Raw genomic sequence first — 20,225 nt, forward strand, 5'->3', positions numbered from 1 at the left:
GGGTAATATTTTTACTGCAAAAAGGACAGAAACACAATGAACCCATGTGCTTCTGGGTTATAAGTGTTACCACTCTTGCGTATGCAAAGTCATGGAGACTCTATGTGTAAAAGGAACCCTCCCCTCCACAAAAGATAGCCATATGAACTAGTGCTACTTCTTCCAATCAAGATTCATTGTGGTATTCTTTATTTAACCCCATTTGTAACTCAATGAAATCATACTTGCGTGTCTCCAAGGGTCATACTGCTAAAGTAAGCTGAACTATTCTACAGCTGTATTGGGCCATTAAACTGTCTCAATCCTTTCCCCCTTTCAATAAGCACTAATAGCTCCCCTCACCTGTTGTTTGGGATGTAATTTTGTATGAGTTGTCTTGCAGTCCTTCTGTGTAGGAATTTCCATTGACTGTAAGAAGATCTGTTGGTGATAGCAAAGTTGATTGACTTCAAAGTATCTCACTGCTGTTGCCAAACTAGGCCAAGGCTTTGCTCATGACTGCAACAGATGTTTCTGCTTTTTTTTAAAAGAAGAAATCCGAATGGGAACCTTATGGAGCAATTTTCTGTACTCTAGTCCAGAAACAAATGCCAGCATAGCTGTGATTTTGAAACTCTCAACCTAACCCACAGTAACAAAAATTGGTCAGCATCAAAGAGCTCTGGACCAATATGAAGAGGAAAAAAAACCCTTTTCAAAAGATGAAAGTATTAATTTGCCACCCTACCAGCTTCTTGGCAGATAATCAGCAAACTCCTATTCAGTTTCAGATCTCTTAAATTGGCAGGTAGGTCTTTTTGGAGGTGGAGGAAGCTGAAAGAGCTTAGAGTTCAGCAGAAAATTTTACAAATGCATTTCTTTTGCCATTTCAATTGACAGAGGCAGCTGGGTATGTGATAATTGGGTGCACACAAACTGGCCCCATCTTCATGGACGATCTGATGGCATGTCCTGTCCAACAACTATTGAACTGTTGACGTATTTTCACAAGTCATCATGTTCTGCATCATGTTGTGTATGCCAGTGGCTGGGAATTGCAGGTAGGCAGAATGCTATTGCGCTCATGTCCAGCTTGGAGACTTAAAACAGGCAACTGGCTAGCCCGAGAACAGAATGCTGGACCATAAAAATGTTAACATTTTTGAAAATAACAGCAGCAGCAGCAACAACAGCAGATAGAATTGTTCCTTCAGTGTGTAGAAGGGATACAACTAGATGGGCTATGGAATGCATACCCAAACCATCCTGTAATGGCCTAGTTCTGTAGTTGTGCATGTGCACCACACATGGGGGAATGGACTCTGGTACTGTTCTAGCTGAATTCTTCTTTGGTTTTCATGTTCATGAAATCTGTTGTTTTTCATAAGCTGTGTGCACTGTCTGCATTATCAAGCCAATATATAAATTTTGTCGTTGTGCAGCTGTTGGTCCTAACTCATTTCAATAGTTTCATTAATTTTTTTTCCAGTTGTATTTTGTTAACACATGATGATTGGGGTGTGTGTGGAACCTATTAGATGTTCATTAATTTATCTATCCATCTTCAGGTGCTCATTCCCAGATCCTTCCCATAAGCCAAATCTACACCCCCCTCTCATACACACATTATCTAACTAATGGTTTCATTATGAGGCTTAACAAAGAGCACCACCTCTTAAATCAGTTTAACAGTGGCATGAAGCATCCTGACAGCTCCTTTATGTATAATAAAATGAGATAGATTTACAAACTGGCCCCAAACACCTATGGTTCTACACACTCACAGTTGGGCAATGATGTATAATGTACCTTCTAAACACAACATATATGAAGGTGATTTTTCTATGAACCACTTAGCACAATTATCTCATTACCTAGAATATTCCTACTCCTATTTAGCAAGCATTAGTTCACTCTCACAACAGCCTTGCAAGGTAGGCTAGTACTTTTCCTATGACACAGCAAGGCAGAGAATAATGATGTGGATAAAGTCCCACAATGATTAATGGTAGAGATGGATATTGAACCTTTAGCTTCCCAAATCTCTGCCTAGTGGGCCATGCTAGCTGTCATAACTATTGTGAGTCTGCATAACGTATGTCTGCATAGAAATGCATTTGATTGCATTCCTGATCGTAGTTGTACTTAAGTCTTCTTTTGTGTCTGAGCTGGCAAAGTCTGAGGGAAGTCTGAGTTGGTGGGATTTCCTCAGCCATCTTCACAATGAGTTAAGATTCAAAGTCAAGATGTTGCTCATTTTGCTTGATAAAGGCACTTTCCCACAGCTTTTTTTTAAAAAAAACACACACATATGTAACATGAAGTTTTAGACATTGTTAGATGACTGAATTGTCAACTATTTTGACAACTGCCAAAATGAATATGAAATTTGAAAGGTGGCCAGGGCAAAACAACAACGAAAACTGCCACTAATGGAGATACTTCCCCCCTCTCCTTAACCTTTGTTCTTAAATGTGTTTAACATAGCAAAGGCAGACATTATCTGAGATTCAGCATCCATTGCTAGCCTGTGTGAACTTAACCTGATTTCATGGGAGGAACAGTGAATGAAGTATTGTAGCTTATGGCTGTCAGCAGTGAAAAATAGTTGGGAATGGGACAAACAGCTTCTTAGCTGTGATTGTTTCCGGCTAAAACACTTCTAACAGCTGTTTGCTTTGGCCATGAGTTGGATTTCATTTTCCCCCCTCCTTCGAAATGATTTTTTAGACGTTGTGGGCTGGTTATTTATGTAATCAGGAAGAGGTCTGTGATTCCAGTGTTGTGGACTCACTGCTGTTTAGACAGTTGGGATACGAGGATGTTCCGCCTTCTGGCCTCTCTCTCTCTCTCTCTCTCAGTTTCTTTCCGCTAATGCATGGCAATGCAATGGTGTAGGGAGATGAAACAGCAAATTTATGAGTGCTTTAATCCCAGACAGGCGGCTTTGCAGCAGTTACCTTGAAGAAAAGTTCACGCCTCAAAGGAGTGTTTAGTCTTACACAGTCACTGACTTAACTAAATGCTGTTTGTGCGGGAGAGCAAGAGCAGAGATGAACGAAAAGATTTGCCTCTTTTTGAAAAAACCGTCATATTGTTTTTAAAACTTTCAAAAGATGACTGCAACTTTTGTTTAAAGCATTTGTTCTGGAACTCACTGAAGCTAAAATCTACCCAGCTGAGGTCAGAAGCAATTTTCTTTTTGGCAGAAAGCGGAGACGTTTATAAAAGCCATGCCTGTACTTGGTGTTGCCTCAAAGCTTAGACAGCCACCTATAGGGTCAAAGCCTGTTCATACTGCCCGTCCGATACCAAATCTTGGCACAAGCAGGTCACAGCAATATTCATCAAAGTCTCTGGAGCTTCCTAGGGCAGAGAGCTCAATGCTTTCTTGTCAGTTTACATTAAAGTCAGCCTGTGATTTTGGAGAAGTAAAAGCACTCCAAGGAAAAAACAAGGAGACAGAGGATAGCAAGGTTAGTTCTGAATTTTACCTGCAGATCTGAACTTTGGGGGGGAGTGACCTACTTATGCAATGCTTGTCTAATAGTGTGGTGGGTATGAGAATTGTATACAGTGAGCTAATTTTGGGAGTGAGTGTTTTTAATTTTTATTCTGCGTGTTACTTGCACTTCAGATCTTATCATCCCGTGCAGAGGCTCAGAGAAGCAGAGTTGTGAAATGATGTTGGTTAAGGAAATATTGATGTTTGGCGGGTGTGCATGTACTGTATTTTAAGAAACACACTGTTCCCACGCTCATCCTGACTCCCAAAGGGAAGTTGCTTGCTAACTCAATAACAACAAACACTCTTGGTAGTTTGGGTTTTGTTTTGTTTTGTTTCCCAACCCTTACTGCTTTACGTAACTGAAAATATATATATACATCCTAGCATTAAAATTTGCCTGTGTGCAAAAAAGCTTTCTATTTTGGCTAACTCTGTTTCTGATATTCTAGAGTGCTCTGATTTATAGTGACAAATCTAAGATTTCTCTCCAGCATAATGTAGTTTGGAGAACAGAAACAATTTTTGTTTGTTCAGTGAGAATCATTGCTATTTTTTTTCTGAGCTTTGTTATCTTCGAATAGTCGTACTGTGGTACCTCGGGTTAAGTACTTAATTCATTCCGGAGGTCCGTTCTTAACCTGAAACGGTTCTTAACCTGAAGCACCACTTTAGCTAATGGGGCCTCCCGCTGCTGCTGCGCCGCCAGAGCACAATTTCTGTTTTTATCCTGAAGCAAAGTTCTTAACCCGAGGTACTGTTTCTGGATTAGTGGAGTCTGTAACCTGAAGCGTATGTAACCTGAAGCGTATGTAACCCGAGGTACCACTGTACCAGCAGAATTCCATTTGCTTTATCTGATGTATCTTGCTGCATGTTCTTAATTTAATAGTATAGGTTTATATTTTGGATTGCAGGCATTAGGCATATTCTATCAGGACATTATCATGGGAAAGCCTCATTAAAACAAAATCGGTGGGGGGGGGGGCAGCAAAGAGCACCTGGCTTAGGTCCTGTTTGTCTCCACAAGGTGTAAACCAGAACACATCTTGGGAAAACGTGCTCATACAAATTATACACAATTCTGTGGCAGAACATCAGTGTTTTACAATAAACCTTGTGATAAAAAACCAGGCAGATGTTGGTCACAGTATTCATACTTGCCTACTGTTAACTAGGAGATGAAGTGATGACTTGGGAAGGTAGTAGCCGCTTTGCCACAAACTCTCTTTGGAACTTAGTATGTGTTACTAGCCTGTGTTGGAATGTGGTGTACAGGTTTTGCCACATTCACCAATGTGCAGTAAAGTTCAGAGAATGCTCTTTTCGAAGCTTCCCAGTGCTCCTTATTGATTTCAGCTTTTTTCCTGGCCAGAAACAACCACTTTTTTTCTTCTCCACCAAAAGTTTTAGTTGAGTATCACTATCACTAAACCTTTGCATGCAGTATAGAACATATGCTGCATTTTAGTTGTAATGGAGTCCTGCATATTTCTTTGCTCTTGATACATTTGAAGGAGTGTAAAAAAATGTTTTCTTTAATATTACTCCTTCCCAAGTTACCATGGGGAAACTCTTTTCATTCTGAACATTATTATTTGGCAAGATGGAGAGAGCATTGAATTGAAAAGGTAACTTCCTGAGTCTTTTATTTAAACTGAATACAAGTTTGACTTGTTTTATTGCTGGTACATGAAATTTTTTCTGATTTCCATAAGAAAAGCTGCTGATAGAAATGGTGAAAGTCATAAACAATCCAGAGACCTGTAAGCATACTTATGTCACATGTATCTTAATGGGATGTGCATTTTCTATATCTTGATTGTATTCTTAGTCTGTACCTTGTTCTGGGGCTGGAGACATTGGGAGCATCTTGTTTCTTTGCACAGCATTTTATTGCTGGAACTTGTGACTGGGATACAATGCTCCCTAAGGGGGACATTGATCTATAATACATGTTTTATAGAGTCCACAATGCATTGCTGTTCTACATTGTGAATGTATTTCAAAGAAACACACCGTAAGCCATTGAAATTATGCTTCTGTGCTTGGTTGATTATGCCCTTTAACACCTCTTAAATCAATGGTCCCTTTGACAAGCAGCTTCATAGACCCAGATCATGAATCATTGATGCTGCCTTGCACAGGCAAGCAGTGGGCTGGATGAAAAGGTGCCTTTCCATTCATGGAAGGAGACCTTCCATTCACAGAAGGGCTCTTCTTTGACTTGGACCCAGTGGAGTTTCCATGAATGGAAGTTAGTGGAGTCCTTGCCAACCCTCACAGCAGATCTTCAACAGGCTGCAAGTGAAACCTAACAAGACCCAGTTCCACGAGTGTAAATTTGCTTATTAACTCTGAATTGAACTCAGTGGCTTCTGCTGCAAGCTATAGTAGAAGGAAGTGTCCCTGCACCTTAAGGGATTTCCCCACCATTTCCACAGGCAGAGTGGTTTGCCATATTAGCTGCAGGCTTGGCCTGAGGTTCAGTTTACTCCTGCACTTATAGGCATTTTCCTCTTTAGGTAATCATATAGTTCATTGTATTTAAGTTTACTAAAGTGGCCTTTAGTTCAACCCAACCTACTGTGTCTGACTCCTTTTTTGACCATTGGGTCGTAAGCAGCCCTGGGTCAGGCACTCAAGAGGTGCAGTGGCAGGAGGGTGTGGAGAGCCACACTTTCCATGAGGGCTTTTCAAACAGCCCTACCCTGCCTATGCCAAGATGTGCACATAGTCAGACTGAACAGGATTGCACCTTCCCCCTCACCAGGAAGTGAGCAGATAGTGCAATCCTGCTGGCTGCAGGAGTCTGCTTTGCCTGCATGTTTCCCACATGTAATGTGCTGGGAAAGCAGCATGCAGATGGAAGGCTCTGCTCACCAGTGATGGTTATGCATACTTACAATAAGCAACTGATAAATAATTTGTCCTCAGATGGAAACGTGCAGCAACTAACATTGCCAGATGAGGCCAGACCTTACATATTTTTGTGCTGAGGAGATCTAGAATTGCAGGCCAATAAGGGTTACAAATCAATAAAGCAGCCCTTTTAAGTTAATTTGTGACACTAAGTGTATTTACTTGATGTATGCCATGTTGAAATTTGTGGGACTTCTATATAAAAAGGTTAAAGACTGAAGCATTGTCCTGTTTATTTTAGTGACACTGAAGTCAATTGAAGCAATGGCTGAAAATCAGCTCAAATTGAACACAAATTTAAATACTTGGTTAATCTATGTTGTGCTGTTGAATTGCAATTTGCATTTGAAATATCCGCCTCTGTTGTGATTGAATAATCTCTCTGTGTTTTTGCAATGGGGGTGCTGTGGGTGTGGATTTATTACTTTTGTTGCACTCAGTAGCTTTCCTGGCTATGGCTCCCATGAAGCATTTGTGCCTACTTCAAACAAAATATATTTACTCCCAGTGCAACACCAGCTGTAACACATGCTATACTCTAAACATATATTGATTTTATTCTACGGCAGCTCTAGTTTGGTGAGGTCTTGAGTCTTGAATTTTCTGCTAGATATCCCTTCCCATAGATGCAGAGAAGAGTGCTTCCAGAATACTCTAAAAAGTACTATTATTAAACCAGTTTAAGTCTGCAGTGCAGATATGCCCAGAGATAAAACTTCTGTTGCTTCTTTTTGCTTTATCCTTGTCAGTAAAAAAAAAAAAAGTATAGCTAACTAAGGCCACATTCAGACGTGCAGTTATTGCCTTGGTTTTACTGGCTACGATACTAGTTCTTCTGTCCTGATTTCTAAAGTTCATTTGACACTGCAGTACCTTGTTGTGTCCTGGAACAGTAGCTTTATGATTAATTTACAACTTGTGGCACTAAATTTTAAATGACTGGAAAAAAACCTGTTTTGAAGGTATACCACCCCAGTTTTTGCCAATACAAAACTTCCATGCTTTTCTGAGTTAACAGCGTGGCAAAGCGTGTTCTCCAATAAATGAGAGCACGTGTTGCGGTGTGGGCCACCGGGCCAGCCCTCTTGTTGCCAGGCAGGTTAATAGTTGTTGCCTGGCATTGTGATTGGATAACCGGGTTGCTGGGGCAAATTGTATGTTGCAAATTGGGTGGGTGGGACCATAGTCTTTAAATATTGGTGCACTCTGGTTTCTCTTTCTCTTTGCAGAGTGCATCGGATCACCCGCCCGCCCGCCCTCTTTTCCGGTAGACCTTGCTTTGCCTGTCATGGGGTCGTCTGCCTTGGCGCAGGGGCCTAGTAGGAATTTTGCCATTTGGTGATTGGCTGTGCCATTTGGTTTTTGCCTACTACTCAGCAATTCGTCACAACTTGTAAGGTTGCGGTTAGGCATTGGTTATAATATGCTGGTGGTGGAGGGGTCAGGATAGGCTGTGCCTGCCCCTCCTATTGCGCTGAAGGGAATTCCGTTAAAGGAATCCTGGGGCTTGCCACGATTTCGTCCAATCCCTGTCATGGGACCAGGGTCGTCCAATCCCTGTCATGGGAATCCCTGTCATGGGACCAGGGCCGGCAAGCTTTCGGGGAGCTGCTGGGGTGAGCGGCGTGGGTCCGATGCTTAGCTCAAATGACCCCCAAGTTAGACTTTCCCTTCTACTGGCTGCCGATCGGACCTCGGGATGTCAGTTCTGTCCCAGGCGGGGGGACAGATAGTCATAACCAATGTCTAAACAACCACTCACTGATTTTGTATTTTAATAAAGTTGTGGCCAAAATAGTGCCCAAAAACCAAAACTAAAATTACATGTTATGTGTGAAGTTATTTGAGGGGTGGCCTGGGGACCTACACACGCAAATGGATATTTTCAGGAAATAAGAGAGACACGAATGCTAAATTTCACCTAGATTCCACTAGATTCCCAGAAGTAGCTTTTATATCATGTAAATGATCACATAATATATGAAATTAAGCAAGTATGGAAATGTTGTGAAGATGGAATAAAGTGTCATCTGAAGGCAGCATAATTTACCATGCAGCAAGTATGAGATTTTGGGAGATGCTGTTTTTAACATTCCACTCATTAAATTCTGCTTAAGCCAACCAAAATGCTTACCCTGAATTTCAGAACCACTGTCCTTTTACTGTGGTTTCACTTTGGATGCATGAAACTACAGTTAAATTGTTTGGTAGTTATTTAATACCGGTCTTCTGCTGATCAAGTGCAACCTTAGTAGTAGATGGGACACATACAGAAATTACTTCAGCAATAAATCAGTGGTAAATATTTAGTGTGGATGTTGAGTTGTCATTAGGGTTAATGCTCCTCCAAGTTATGCTATGCAGATGTGGACTCAGCGCTATTGCTCCCCAATGCTCCAGTCATTTTGTAGGTGAATTTCTTGGGAATTAGCAAATGCATTAAACATATGACATTCCAAGTGTATAGTGCTATACCTTTAGGAATGTTTCCATTGACACAGATCAGATAAAAGGCCTTTCACTCAAAGTGTAATGAATACCTTCTCAGAATTTCCGAATGCAAGAAAAATCTGCTTGTGTTTGGGCAATTATGGAATATAATTGGATATGTGGGAACTCCTATTTTTGAGGGGAAAATGATGACTCTATCTGTTAAAGATAATGGAAAGTATGAATTAATCATCTGGTTTACATTTATGCTTGGCTCCTGCTTCCAGGTTCCAGTTTGCTATTTTAAATGCATTGAAAATGCAACTCTAGCAATTGCTAGAGTTGTTAACCTTTCTTGTCAGAAAGGTGTAATGATTAACATGTAGGAAATCCTCGGTGCATTCCTTCTGTAGCTTGAAGTGCTCTGAATTCCAAAATAAATTTGAATTTTCTACATCTCAATAGAGTACATTATTTTGCCACCCAGCTGTTTCCCCCACAATCTTTGTGTACTGTCCTCCTGAATTATAGAGACTTTTGACACCCCAGTTGGCTTCCAGACTTCATTATATTGCCAAGTCTGCAGAAATCAGTTCATGGCTACCCAGAAGCTCCTCCTTCTTAGATATGCTGTGCTTGCAGTATTTTTAAGCTCCCAACTAATATGCAAGGTAGGACTGTCAATCATCTATCTATATCTATCTTATATCTATCTATATCTGTCTGTCTATCTATCTATCTATCGATCTATCTATCTATCATCTATCTATCTATCTATCTATCTATCTTCTATCTATCTATCATTACACAAGTAGTATGTCCCTTCTGCTGCTATTTGGGCACACCATTTTGAAACTTGAGGAAACTTATTTTTAAGGAAATGTAATATATATATATTCTCATAGCCAGCTACTGACTAACAGAGAGATTATCCACATTCCTGAAGTGCTACCCAGCTCCTTACTGCATCCTTGGGTTCCCCAGAGGTACCTGTTTTTTTTGGGGGGGGCACACAAGTATAACCATCCCCTTCAAACTCTTCCCCCAGCTTATCACTTTCCTTTTCTTCCAAACCACTTTTTGGTCAGAAGGAAGAAGGCGCAAGTTACATGTGGACAAACTTTGTTCCATCACATCTGCACAGTCTGTATATGAAACCACCTTTCTTCCATGGGCCACTAAACAAAGATGAGTCTGCTTTCCTCTTCTTACAGCACTAACTTGCCATGCAGTTATAGTCCTTGCCGCGGGAGTAGTTGCTACTTCTGTTCATAACAGTTGGTTACTTTCTATGAATTTTAAGTTTCTGGGCTGGTTTTTTTTGTTCATTAGCCTCTTTTGCTTTTATTGGAATGAAAATTCACTGAAAGATTGCATAACACATTGAAATTCTCAGTCAAGGAATTCACAATGTTTTGTCTGGTAAGTGCAAGCAGATAATCCCCTTGTGTGAAGTGTGCTGCTTTCTGGTGGCTCTTATGCAAGCACTGTATAAACCAAGTGTAGAGGTTTTGGAAAATAAGCAAGTCAAATCAAAGGGAAGCTAATCCTCAAGTGGTTAAGGCAGGATCATACAGTTTGTGGGTATAAATACTGAGAAGCTGCCAGCTAATAACCACGTCTGCAAGTCTGCATGTATAAAACATGAGAGAAGCTATAACAAAGTGCAATATTGATCGCGATGCCTAGGAGATGACTTGCATGCTGTTTTGCTTGTAAATGGCTTGTTCTAATCTAATGGTTGGGCATGGGTGATTTCAAAATACAGTCGTACCTTGGAAGTCGAATGGAATCTGTTCCAGAAGTCCGTTTGACTTCCCAAACATTCAAAAACCAAATCACGGCTTCTGATTGGCTGCAGGAAGCTCCTGCAGCCAATCAGAAGCTGTGGAAGCCCTGTAGGATGTTCGGGTTCCAAAAGAATGTTCACAATCACTTCTGGGTTTGTGGCATTTGGGAGCCAAAACGTCCGAGTTCCAGGGTGTTCAGGATCCAAGGTATGACCGTATATGGTTCTTGGGTGGAGCCCAGTAAAGATTAGGGATGAAGTTCCAATTGGAGCTCCAGAAGAGAATGAAGATAACAGCAAATTCTTTCTGTAGCTGATGTTGACAAGCATGTACCAGCATGTGATTGTGTTCCAAAGTGGAGTAAAGGAGTGACACAGGAAAATGGGTGTGAGAGCAATCCTCACAGCTGCTTCTGCCAACTTGGTGCTACTGTGCTGATGTCCATCTTGCCTGCTTCTGCTCAGCAAAATCTGTGTGAGACAGTGACAGAAAAACACACTTGTGTGCTCTGCATTCCTTCCTATGCAACACCATGTGAAATAATGAGCTGGGGTTGAGTTTCGTAACCTGGCCTCTTAGGGCACATGCATAATTTATCACAGCTTAATTATGTTCACTAAATGGAAATGCTGTTACTTAATTTGCATGTGTGCACACACAATTCTAACATTTCTCAAAATGTTATGGCAACCAGCCCCAAATTTTGGCATCTCTACACACATATATTCCTACTTCTGCTTGAGCTGACCCCCACCCCATTGGTCAGCAATACTAGATCAGGGAATAAGGCTTCCTGATTTCCCCGCCACACAAAAAGAAATGTGTGGGCAGTTTTCCTGAACCTCCCTGACTACCTTTCTGCCATGATCTTCTCAGTTATTTCAGTTAGCATGGCTTGGTTTCTCATTAGGAAGATTTGCTTTCCACACTAGCTCAAAATCATTATTCAGCTGAAAATGTCCAATTAATACAGCTGCAGTTAATCTGGAAAAGGAGTTCAAGAAGAGGCAATGGAATCTCCTGAGCCCCAAATATTGTTCAGCAAAGCTGCATTCCACATTTCTAGCACCTGGCCTAGCATCTTGATGATGCTGTGCTGGACTCCCAAGGACTTGGCAGCCTCTGCTTCCTGTTGTGCATCAGAGTTTGATTTATAGGACATCTGTAAAACCACCACATATTAGTAATCAGGATGGTCATGCATAGAAAGCTTGACTTCCTATCAAGTGTTGCTGAATGCTTTCATCCAGCAGGAAAGGTCTGTATGGCTCATACATGATTTAGGGTGAGTAAGACATAAATCAGCACACAGGACTTTTACTCACCACTAACAGCAACAATGGGATTTCCTGCCAAGGCATGCCAACCAGTAAACAGGATTTTCTTCTGTGAATATAGCTTGTCCATTTAAAATAATGTAAAAGAGTCTCCAGTGGATCATATCATTTATAAATAGTAATTGTTACCTTAAACAAAACAACAGTGTGACCATGTTGCAAGACTTTATAAGAGATGTGTAATTGAATTCAGAATCTGAGTGCAACACAGTGCAAACCACTGAGTGAGGATTTTGTCTTACCCATTATAATGAACAAAAATCTTCATCTTGATTGGAAAACCAGTCAGTAGTTACATGCATTACTGGAGAATTCTTGAAAGAGGAGCAAGAAGCTTCCCTGAAGTCGTTTTGGGATGCATTTGCTTAGCTTTGCCCAGACTGTGATTAGTATTCAGGACTAGGAGTGGGGAAGAGTTAAATGAGTTAAACTAATAATTGTACATTCTGCACAGCTGCAGTGTCTCATTTTATGTTTCAAGTTGTAGAAGAATCTCTCAGGGAAACAATGCTCAATCTGTAATTTGCTAGGCAAATTCATATTCCAAGCCAGGAAACTGAAAACTGCAAGCTTCAGAGCACCAATGCTTCTTGGTTGTGCAAGGAAGAGCTAAAGGAGCTGTACGTTCTCTGTGGGTGCCATAGCAATAGCGTGACATTTCAGAGTTGTAAATAGCTTTACTTAGAAAGAGCTTGGTTAAGGAGGAAGAGGAATGGCTAGTCAGAACAGAATCCAGGAAACCAGGCTTTGCAACTGACCCTGAATATTGTTACTCTCAGCATTTCTTTAAACACAAAACAGGAATGATGTTTCCTTTTATGAAGTGCATCTCTAAGCTCATTGGTAGAGCCTGCGGTTTGCATGAATGAGGTTGCTGAAAGGAAAAGAGCTATTTCCAGCCCAAACTGACAGTGCTGATCTAGACAGACCATTTGCCTGAATAGGTATGGGACAGCTCCTTATTTAGAAGGGAACCTATTGATTGGCGGTAAATCAGTTCAATAGCATAGCTGCTTGTTTAAAATGAATGTGCCTCCATACCCCTGATTTATATAGCTTATTTCCCCACAGCAATTAACTTCTCAGATGTGAGGCTGATTTAGGTTATTTAATAGCACTGGGCAAGTCCAGTGTCTTTTTCTGTAGGAAGCAAGCAGAGGAAAGGTTGTGTGAATAATAAGTGTGCACTGTTATGCCTAATTCCAACCATCTACATGGGGTCACTCTGATCTCTGTGCTGAATGCTGTTACCCCAGACTAGCAGGGTCAGTAAGGGTAGCATTATTGTGGCACAGAACCAACAGCAGTGGCACTAAACTGCTGCACAAGCTGGTAACTTATTCTGTGAGGCATTTCCTTCCCTCCTTTCCTTCTCTCCCTCCCTTTTCCTATTTAGCAGCACTGTATTGAAGGATGCAGCCTTATGGCAATAATCACCTCTATTTCTGGGCATGCTCCCAGACTAAATTATGCCATTGAAAATTAGTTGTGTGCACCTTGACTTAGCCTTGAACTTAGATCAGATGCCTCTACCTGATAGTCCCTGAGGTTCACTTTTGTCAGGAGTCCCAAGGAGACAGTGTGTAGGGGCTGGGCAGATCAGAATTGTGGGGAGGCGGGGGAATTGCCTGTTGATTCCCCTAAGGAGGGTCCAATGGGTCAGAGCCTCAATAGGTTTAAGAGTCATCTTGGGAGGGAGTTATAGATGACAAGTCAGATCCCAGGGAGCATCCCAGCAGTGTAACCACTCCCCCTTCTCTGCTCTGTCCTCTTACATCACCTAGGTGCACTGTGCTTACTTCAACCCCCGACTTCTGCGCTAGCCTTGCCTCTGATTCAGGCACCCTGTTTTGGAGGTGCCAGAGTACATCCCAACCCATCCTCTCAGGAGGAGTCTGTCTGTCAGTTTGTTTTGGAGTTGCTGCTATCGCCTCCTCTGTTTCGTAGGTCACAGAAACGCCAATGAAGGTCAGGTCCAGCTCAGGTCCAGCCAACCTGGACGAGTTCCTCTTTGCTTGCCCAGTCTAAAGTACAGTCCCACTTGCCATGCTGAAGTTGTGCCCACCTCTTTCCAACATAAAGGGACCCAAGGGGGCATGCCACAATGTCTTAGCTTGCTTAGCTTATAACCTTATTCTGCCTATGTATCGTACTGATTTGAGTGTTAAAGATTTGGGCAGAAACCATACTCTGAGTTTGAGTTATTCATTCTCCAGTGATAGCCAGGTCAACCTTCAACTCATACCCACATATTCACACCACCACACACCACTGACATTAGGTACAAAGAACCCAATAGAGTAGGCTGCCATTTGGTTGTGCTGTGTGTGAGGCGCCTACGACAGCTTCTCCTGTTTGCAAATGAGCCCCGGACCCCAAAAGGTTGGCAAACTATGACTTAGATTAACCTTGATTCTTCAGAATCTTAGCAGAAATCTCTTCTAACTTTGAATGCTTGGAAGAGTTCAGTTTGCTGGGAAATTTGAGGCAAATATGCAGTGGTCATTATTACCTTATAATTCTTGCTTTCACTCCATTTTCCCCACTTCTCTTTAGTAGATCTTGATTAGTCAGTCCTGGGATCATTTCCCTCACTTTTCAAAAGTAATAATAGTATACCAGCACATTACAACAAGGCACAATAATTGCATTGATCCAGAGATGCAGCAAAATGGGATGGGACTGATAGCATCGTATTGTAAATAATTTCTCAAGCATACACTAAAAAGTATGATGGTAGTGGTAGTGAAAAGTACTTTCACACATCAGAAACTTGCTAAATTTATTCCAGATTTTCTTGGAACATATGCAGATTTCAGGATGTCAGCTTTACAGCTTTTCTGTGAAAGTGGTTTTCGAAGATAAGACAATTTAAAAAGCTTAGGAAGCAGTAGTGCAAAAGCAGTCCGTGTTATATAGATGAATTATAGGGTTGCCATGTGTCCCCTTTTTCCAGGACATGCCCTCTTTTTCAGGGGTAAAATGTCTGTCCAGGTGGATTTTTGCCAAATTGTCTCTGGATAGACTCTGGATGAGGCATTTGAGATTACTGGTGGTTGAAGACTTGCTTTCCTCTTCTCCTGCCCACCCCCTCAGCAATATATCACAACTATTCAAAGGTTTTTTGGATTGCACTTCCCTCCTTCAAATTAGACTCTCCACTTGGTTTTTTTGGGCTGACTCAGAGTACTTGGGTTTGTTCTAGATTTTGAAATTCTAAGTGAGGCCCTCCTGCCCCAGTTTGGTCAGGGATAATATTAAGCTCCGAAAAATCACAGTGATGTCAACACAACAATTAAACATGCCCATCACCCTGCAATCCTTGGGAGAAGGTCACACAGAACTCACTGGGCTTTGGTTCTGAGTAGATGTGTTCAAAGTTGTACTGTGAATTTTTTATGGTGCAGACAATTTTCTATGGTGTTTTTATTGCATATTTTCAATACTGGATTGCATATTATATATGATATGTTGTGATCTGCCTTGTGTTCCAGTTTTGCAGGAAGGGCAGAGTATAAACATTAATAAACAAACAAATGTGACTGAAATGTGACATATATTCAAACAAACAAATTCTGCAAAACTCTTAGTGTGAATTTTTAAAATGTAGTATGTAAAAAAAAAACTTTTAAAGATAGAATCTGTGGATAGTATTCAGCACTAGTTCTATTCAAAGTAGACTCATTTAAGTTAATGAATATAACTACGGTAACTTAAATTCATTAATTTCAGTAGGCCTACTCTTTGTAGGATTAGCATTGAATATCATCCTAAGTGTAAGAACAATTATCCAATAGCTTACTCATAAAAATTAATGCAAACAAAACTTGTATTTGTATGTATATAATATATGACTGTGTTTCCCCAGTACATGAAATACCGCATGTAGATTTGCAGAAGGAAACAATTTTGAGCTTTCCCCCCACCCACACCTCAAAGGGAAGCAATTTGTGTATCAGGAACTGTGCTGAGTTGTTTTGTTACCGTGTGGAGTTAAAAAAAGGAAGTACCACAAAACTATAGCTGCTAGAATGCTGGATATTTAGATTGCTTTCTACTTTCATCTTTGGGAGCATATGTTTTTGTTACTGTGAACACTATATTATTGTGTTTTTCCTCAACCACTGGGAATAATCCAAATTGGCACACAACTGACCTTAGCTTCCTGACCACAATATGGTACAATGTGCAGTTTTGTGCCTGTCTGTTTCTGCAGTGCAAAATCCAACACGTTTATGAACAAACAGCAGATGAGGAGAGGATATTGCATCTGACTGTGTGAAAACTCTGAGGAAATGCTGATAACTAAAGCAGCCCTTAAGTTCCATCTTGAGGAACTGAATATGCCTTGAAATTTCATTCCCAGTTCTTGGCTGGAACAAATACTGGCTGTTTTTATTTTATTTTGAGGAATGTCAGAATTTAAATTCTAATTTCTGTGAAAGGTTTTTAAATACTATGGTTGTTCTCACCAGGAAACAAATGTTTTAAGGGATATGTAATGCTAACATGTGGATAGATACATAATCAGTCTGGTAACACAACTTGAAGGCTTTCTTTGTTCCATAATAACCAGTGATGTAGAGATGAATTAACCATCATAGTAAACATTCTATAGAGTAAGGGCATAGGTAAATTTATAGTTCCTGCTGTGAAGATGACTTCTGGTGATATGATGTGGGGGAAACCATTCAGCCATGTTGTCTAAGTAAACTTAATCTGAAGTATAGCTGAACCTTTAAAATATAGACCTTAACTATCTAACGTAGGTTTGGATCAGTGACCTTATCTATCTAACATAGACTTGGATCAATGAATGGTGGAATATAGTTCTAGCTAATTTTGACTGGATTGGGTCCATGAAGGGATAAGAAAAATAGATCCATATTTAGCAGTCCAAAGGCCTTCCTAAACAATCACTCAAAAGATTATGAGGAAAATTTAAAAAGTTTGAAGTAAAATGTTATTAATTTGCTATGTAAATAGAGGATCAAGTGTTCTTTTTGTAATGTACTGCTATCCTGTGAGTAGTAAAGCCTAACTGTCATTTTTGTACACTAAGTATACAGGTAACCCACAACTTACGCAGGGGTCAGGTACTCCCAGAACTGGGCCCCCTGCAAGATGGAGGGCTGCTTACTTAGCTTAGGGAAGGAGGCGAGAGGGCAAGAAGGAGTTTTGGGAAGGAGGCAGGACTTCCTTCTGGTCAGAGTGGCAACACAAGGCAGTTGTCCACAGGAAGCATGAGGACAGCAGGGGAAGCAATTGTGTAACATCTTTACTGTGGCTTGCTCATCAATATGCTCACCAGGAGTATCACCAGACTTCATGGAAACCTAAAGTAAGCCTGCCACATAAAGATAAGTTGTCTCAAGAAGCTGGAATACCAACATGAGGGACAGCTGAGAAAAACTGCTTAAACTTGTTGCCTTCAGGGAGACCCTGACCAGACAGGGTACTTCAAGTCTTGTTCTCTGAGTCATCCTTGGAGATCTAACTACTTCAGTTAGGAAATGGTAACTGGTAATTGAGGCCTTTATTGAGGAAAGAATAGAGAGCTTAATAATGAACCCTGATTCAGACAAACACTAAGCCACACCTTGGCTTAGCAGCATAATAGCAAAAAGGACCAGTGAGGATTGCTGTGGCTGTGAGCTCCGCTATAGGAGCACACAAGTTTGCAAGATCTGCTGTGCAAACCAGGCCATACTTTTTTTATTAGAAACCTAAGACAGTAGCAGATTTTTTAAAAAAGATTAGTAACTAAGGTATATTTATAATATATGTGGAGGAAAAGTTGATAGCCAAATCTTCCATATTTGGGGAGGCTGGGCTGCTTCTAAAGGTCACCAACCCTCCACAGTTGGGTCATACTGATGGGATAAACTTTTTCACGTAGAAGAAAGCTGTCCAGGATAAACTGCACTGAGGAAGGAGTATCAGAACAAGAGAGGCACCACAGAGAAGCTCCAAGATCCCTTAACCCCTTTCTACACTTTGATTGAAGAGAGAATAGGGCTGTCTTTATCTTTTGCCATTGCTCTGTGGGAAAATCAGTTGGAAGGGGTAGTGGTGCTTGTTTGAATGGCTGGTTTGTGGATAGAAGCCGCAGTTATTGAAGGAGCTCTCCACCCACAACAATTTCTTGTAAAGGACTAATCATAAAATGGTTTTAGATTCATACAATATGGGAGCAGGGGAATGTGTTCTCTATTGAAATTTGTTTAGATTATTATTGGCTTTGCTAAAATTGGTGGTTGTAGGTTTTCTTTGGAGCCAACATTGTATTCTTGATTAAAGCCTTAGAAACCCCTTGATCAGAAATTCTGGAAGCTGATGCTGTGCTAAAAAAAAAAGGGGGGGAAGCCAAAATGTAATGCATCTCGTTTCATAGGTTATAGTTTACAAAACGCTCAATCACAGTATATGATTGGACTCTTCTTGGTGTCACTGCAAAACTCTTCTAGAATTAAGGCAGGTGGCTCCCTGTACAGTAATAAACATGGAGCACCCAAACGTATATGCCATTCTGGGATTCCTTTCTGTAATTATGAAGGATACATTGAGGTCAAATTCTGAAACGTGATTTTTAATCCATTCAGTTCAATAAACCATTAAGTTTCTCAACCCTAATTCACTCCTGTTTGTCCTGCTTGAGTTTAAAATACAATCTACCCAATCTATTGTTTTATCTGTTTAAATTTACATTCTGCCCTTCCAAGGGCAGCATGAGGTCAGTGACATGAGGTCAAGGAAGATTTGCCCCTTACAGAAAAGGAAGATCCCAAGATATTATAGGTTTGAATATGTTAGACATTGATAGCATACTACACACACACATACTACTCCAGAAGGCTCAGCTGGAATTGACTCTGATGCCTAAAACTTGAGAACTTACTACTTCAACAATATCACCACCAATCCATTGTGGTTTTACACCACTATTGCAATACTCTGCCAGAAATGAAGGCTCGCTTCCATTGGCTTGGATGTGTTTCTGAAGGGAAAGTGCTGATCCAAAGCGTTTTGCATATTTAAAAAGCCAAGTTTTTAAAAATGCAAACTAAGTTATAGGAAGATACAATTTCTGTAACAGAATTCTCAGATGTTACTAAACTACAGACCACAATTTGGAGACCTCCCCACTTTTCATTCAGCATCTTACACAGCCATTCCCTTTCCATTTGTGACCAAATTGTTTTTCAGTGCCAGCTACTGAAATTGCTTACATTGATAAGCTGCATGAGTGTATAAGCGTTAATGTGACCAGCTGCTTTTGGTACAAGTTTCTAGGCATCTTTATACAGAGGAGATGAGAAGAACATTGCTATACTATGCCTTGAGATTTGTTCTTTTCATTCCCCACCTCTCAGGTGGAGCTGGCAAATCTGACATGCCAATGATCTTTTGATATAAAAGGAATATAATGGGATCTAACAACAGAATAGCAAAGTCACAATGAAAATATCAAATATGTGTTATACTGTTAAGGGTTAATATTCTGGGACCCAGAATATATTCTGCTCTGTTCTGTAAAAAAGGGACAAAGGAGTGACTTAACATTACTAATGCTATCCTGGAGTATTTCCAGATGCTGTCTAGCTTCTAGAGGTACAGCGTCAATTGCAATGGACTTTGCACATTGCCTGGGCTTTCGAAATTTTGGTGTGTGTATATTCTGCTGTGTTCTGAACAAATGGGTGTGAAATAGCTGCATGGGCAAGAAAGTTAAGTCTCCTTTCCCCTGCTTCCTTCCAAAAGAATGTTTGAGAAATACCTCCCCTCTCAAGATCTTTCTTTGTTTCTCTCTCAACACATGTGAAGCAAATTTCCAGCTTACGGCACAAACACTGAGATGAGTAGTTGGCAGTTCACTTATTCTGGGGGTGTAACGGCAGTTTCAATTGCTGTGCAGTTGTGGTGCTCTCTCCAAACCATCAGGACCCTATGTTCAAAGCTGTGTGCCTGGGGATTCCCTACAACCTTCTAAGGAATGCATATAGGTCAAAGGCTGGAGCCCCTTGTTGTGCAGAATTAATTGCAGATTGAACTGCAATTCTGCTAAATCCAATTAGGGTATCAATAGACAGTAAACTTGGGCTGCTCCAGATGTCATAGGACTAGAATTCCCATCATCCCTGACTATTGACCATGATGGCTGGAGCTGATGGGAATTGAAGTCCAATAATGTCAGGCTAAAACCTGGGTAACAACATTCAACCCTCTTAGCAATGAAGTTCACTTAGCCCTGTCACTATCTCT

At 40.8% G+C, this 20,225-nt stretch overlaps 1 protein-coding gene across 8 annotated transcripts in view; it reads left to right on the top strand.

The window, feature by feature from the left end:
- NAV3 (neuron navigator 3) overlaps positions 1-20,225 on the top strand; it is a 448,840-nt gene that overhangs the window by 216,209 nt on the left and 212,406 nt on the right. For 3 of the 8 annotated variants that reach the window (XM_083573280.1, XM_083573281.1, XM_083573282.1), the window contains exon 1: positions 2,771-3,455. The exons of the other annotated variants lie outside the window; for them this stretch is intronic. In XM_083573280.1, the coding sequence (XP_083429406.1) occupies positions 3,213-3,455 (243 nt within the window). In that variant the 5' untranslated portion in view covers positions 2,771-3,212. Of the gene's footprint in view, positions 1-2,770; positions 3,456-20,225 lie in introns of those variants that run through there. 8 annotated transcript variants of the gene reach the window in all.

Source organism: Podarcis filfolensis, assembly GCF_964270895.1.
Source record: "Podarcis filfolensis genome assembly, chromosome: 10".
Classification (NCBI taxonomy): domain Eukaryota; kingdom Metazoa; phylum Chordata; class Lepidosauria; order Squamata; family Lacertidae; genus Podarcis; species Podarcis filfolensis.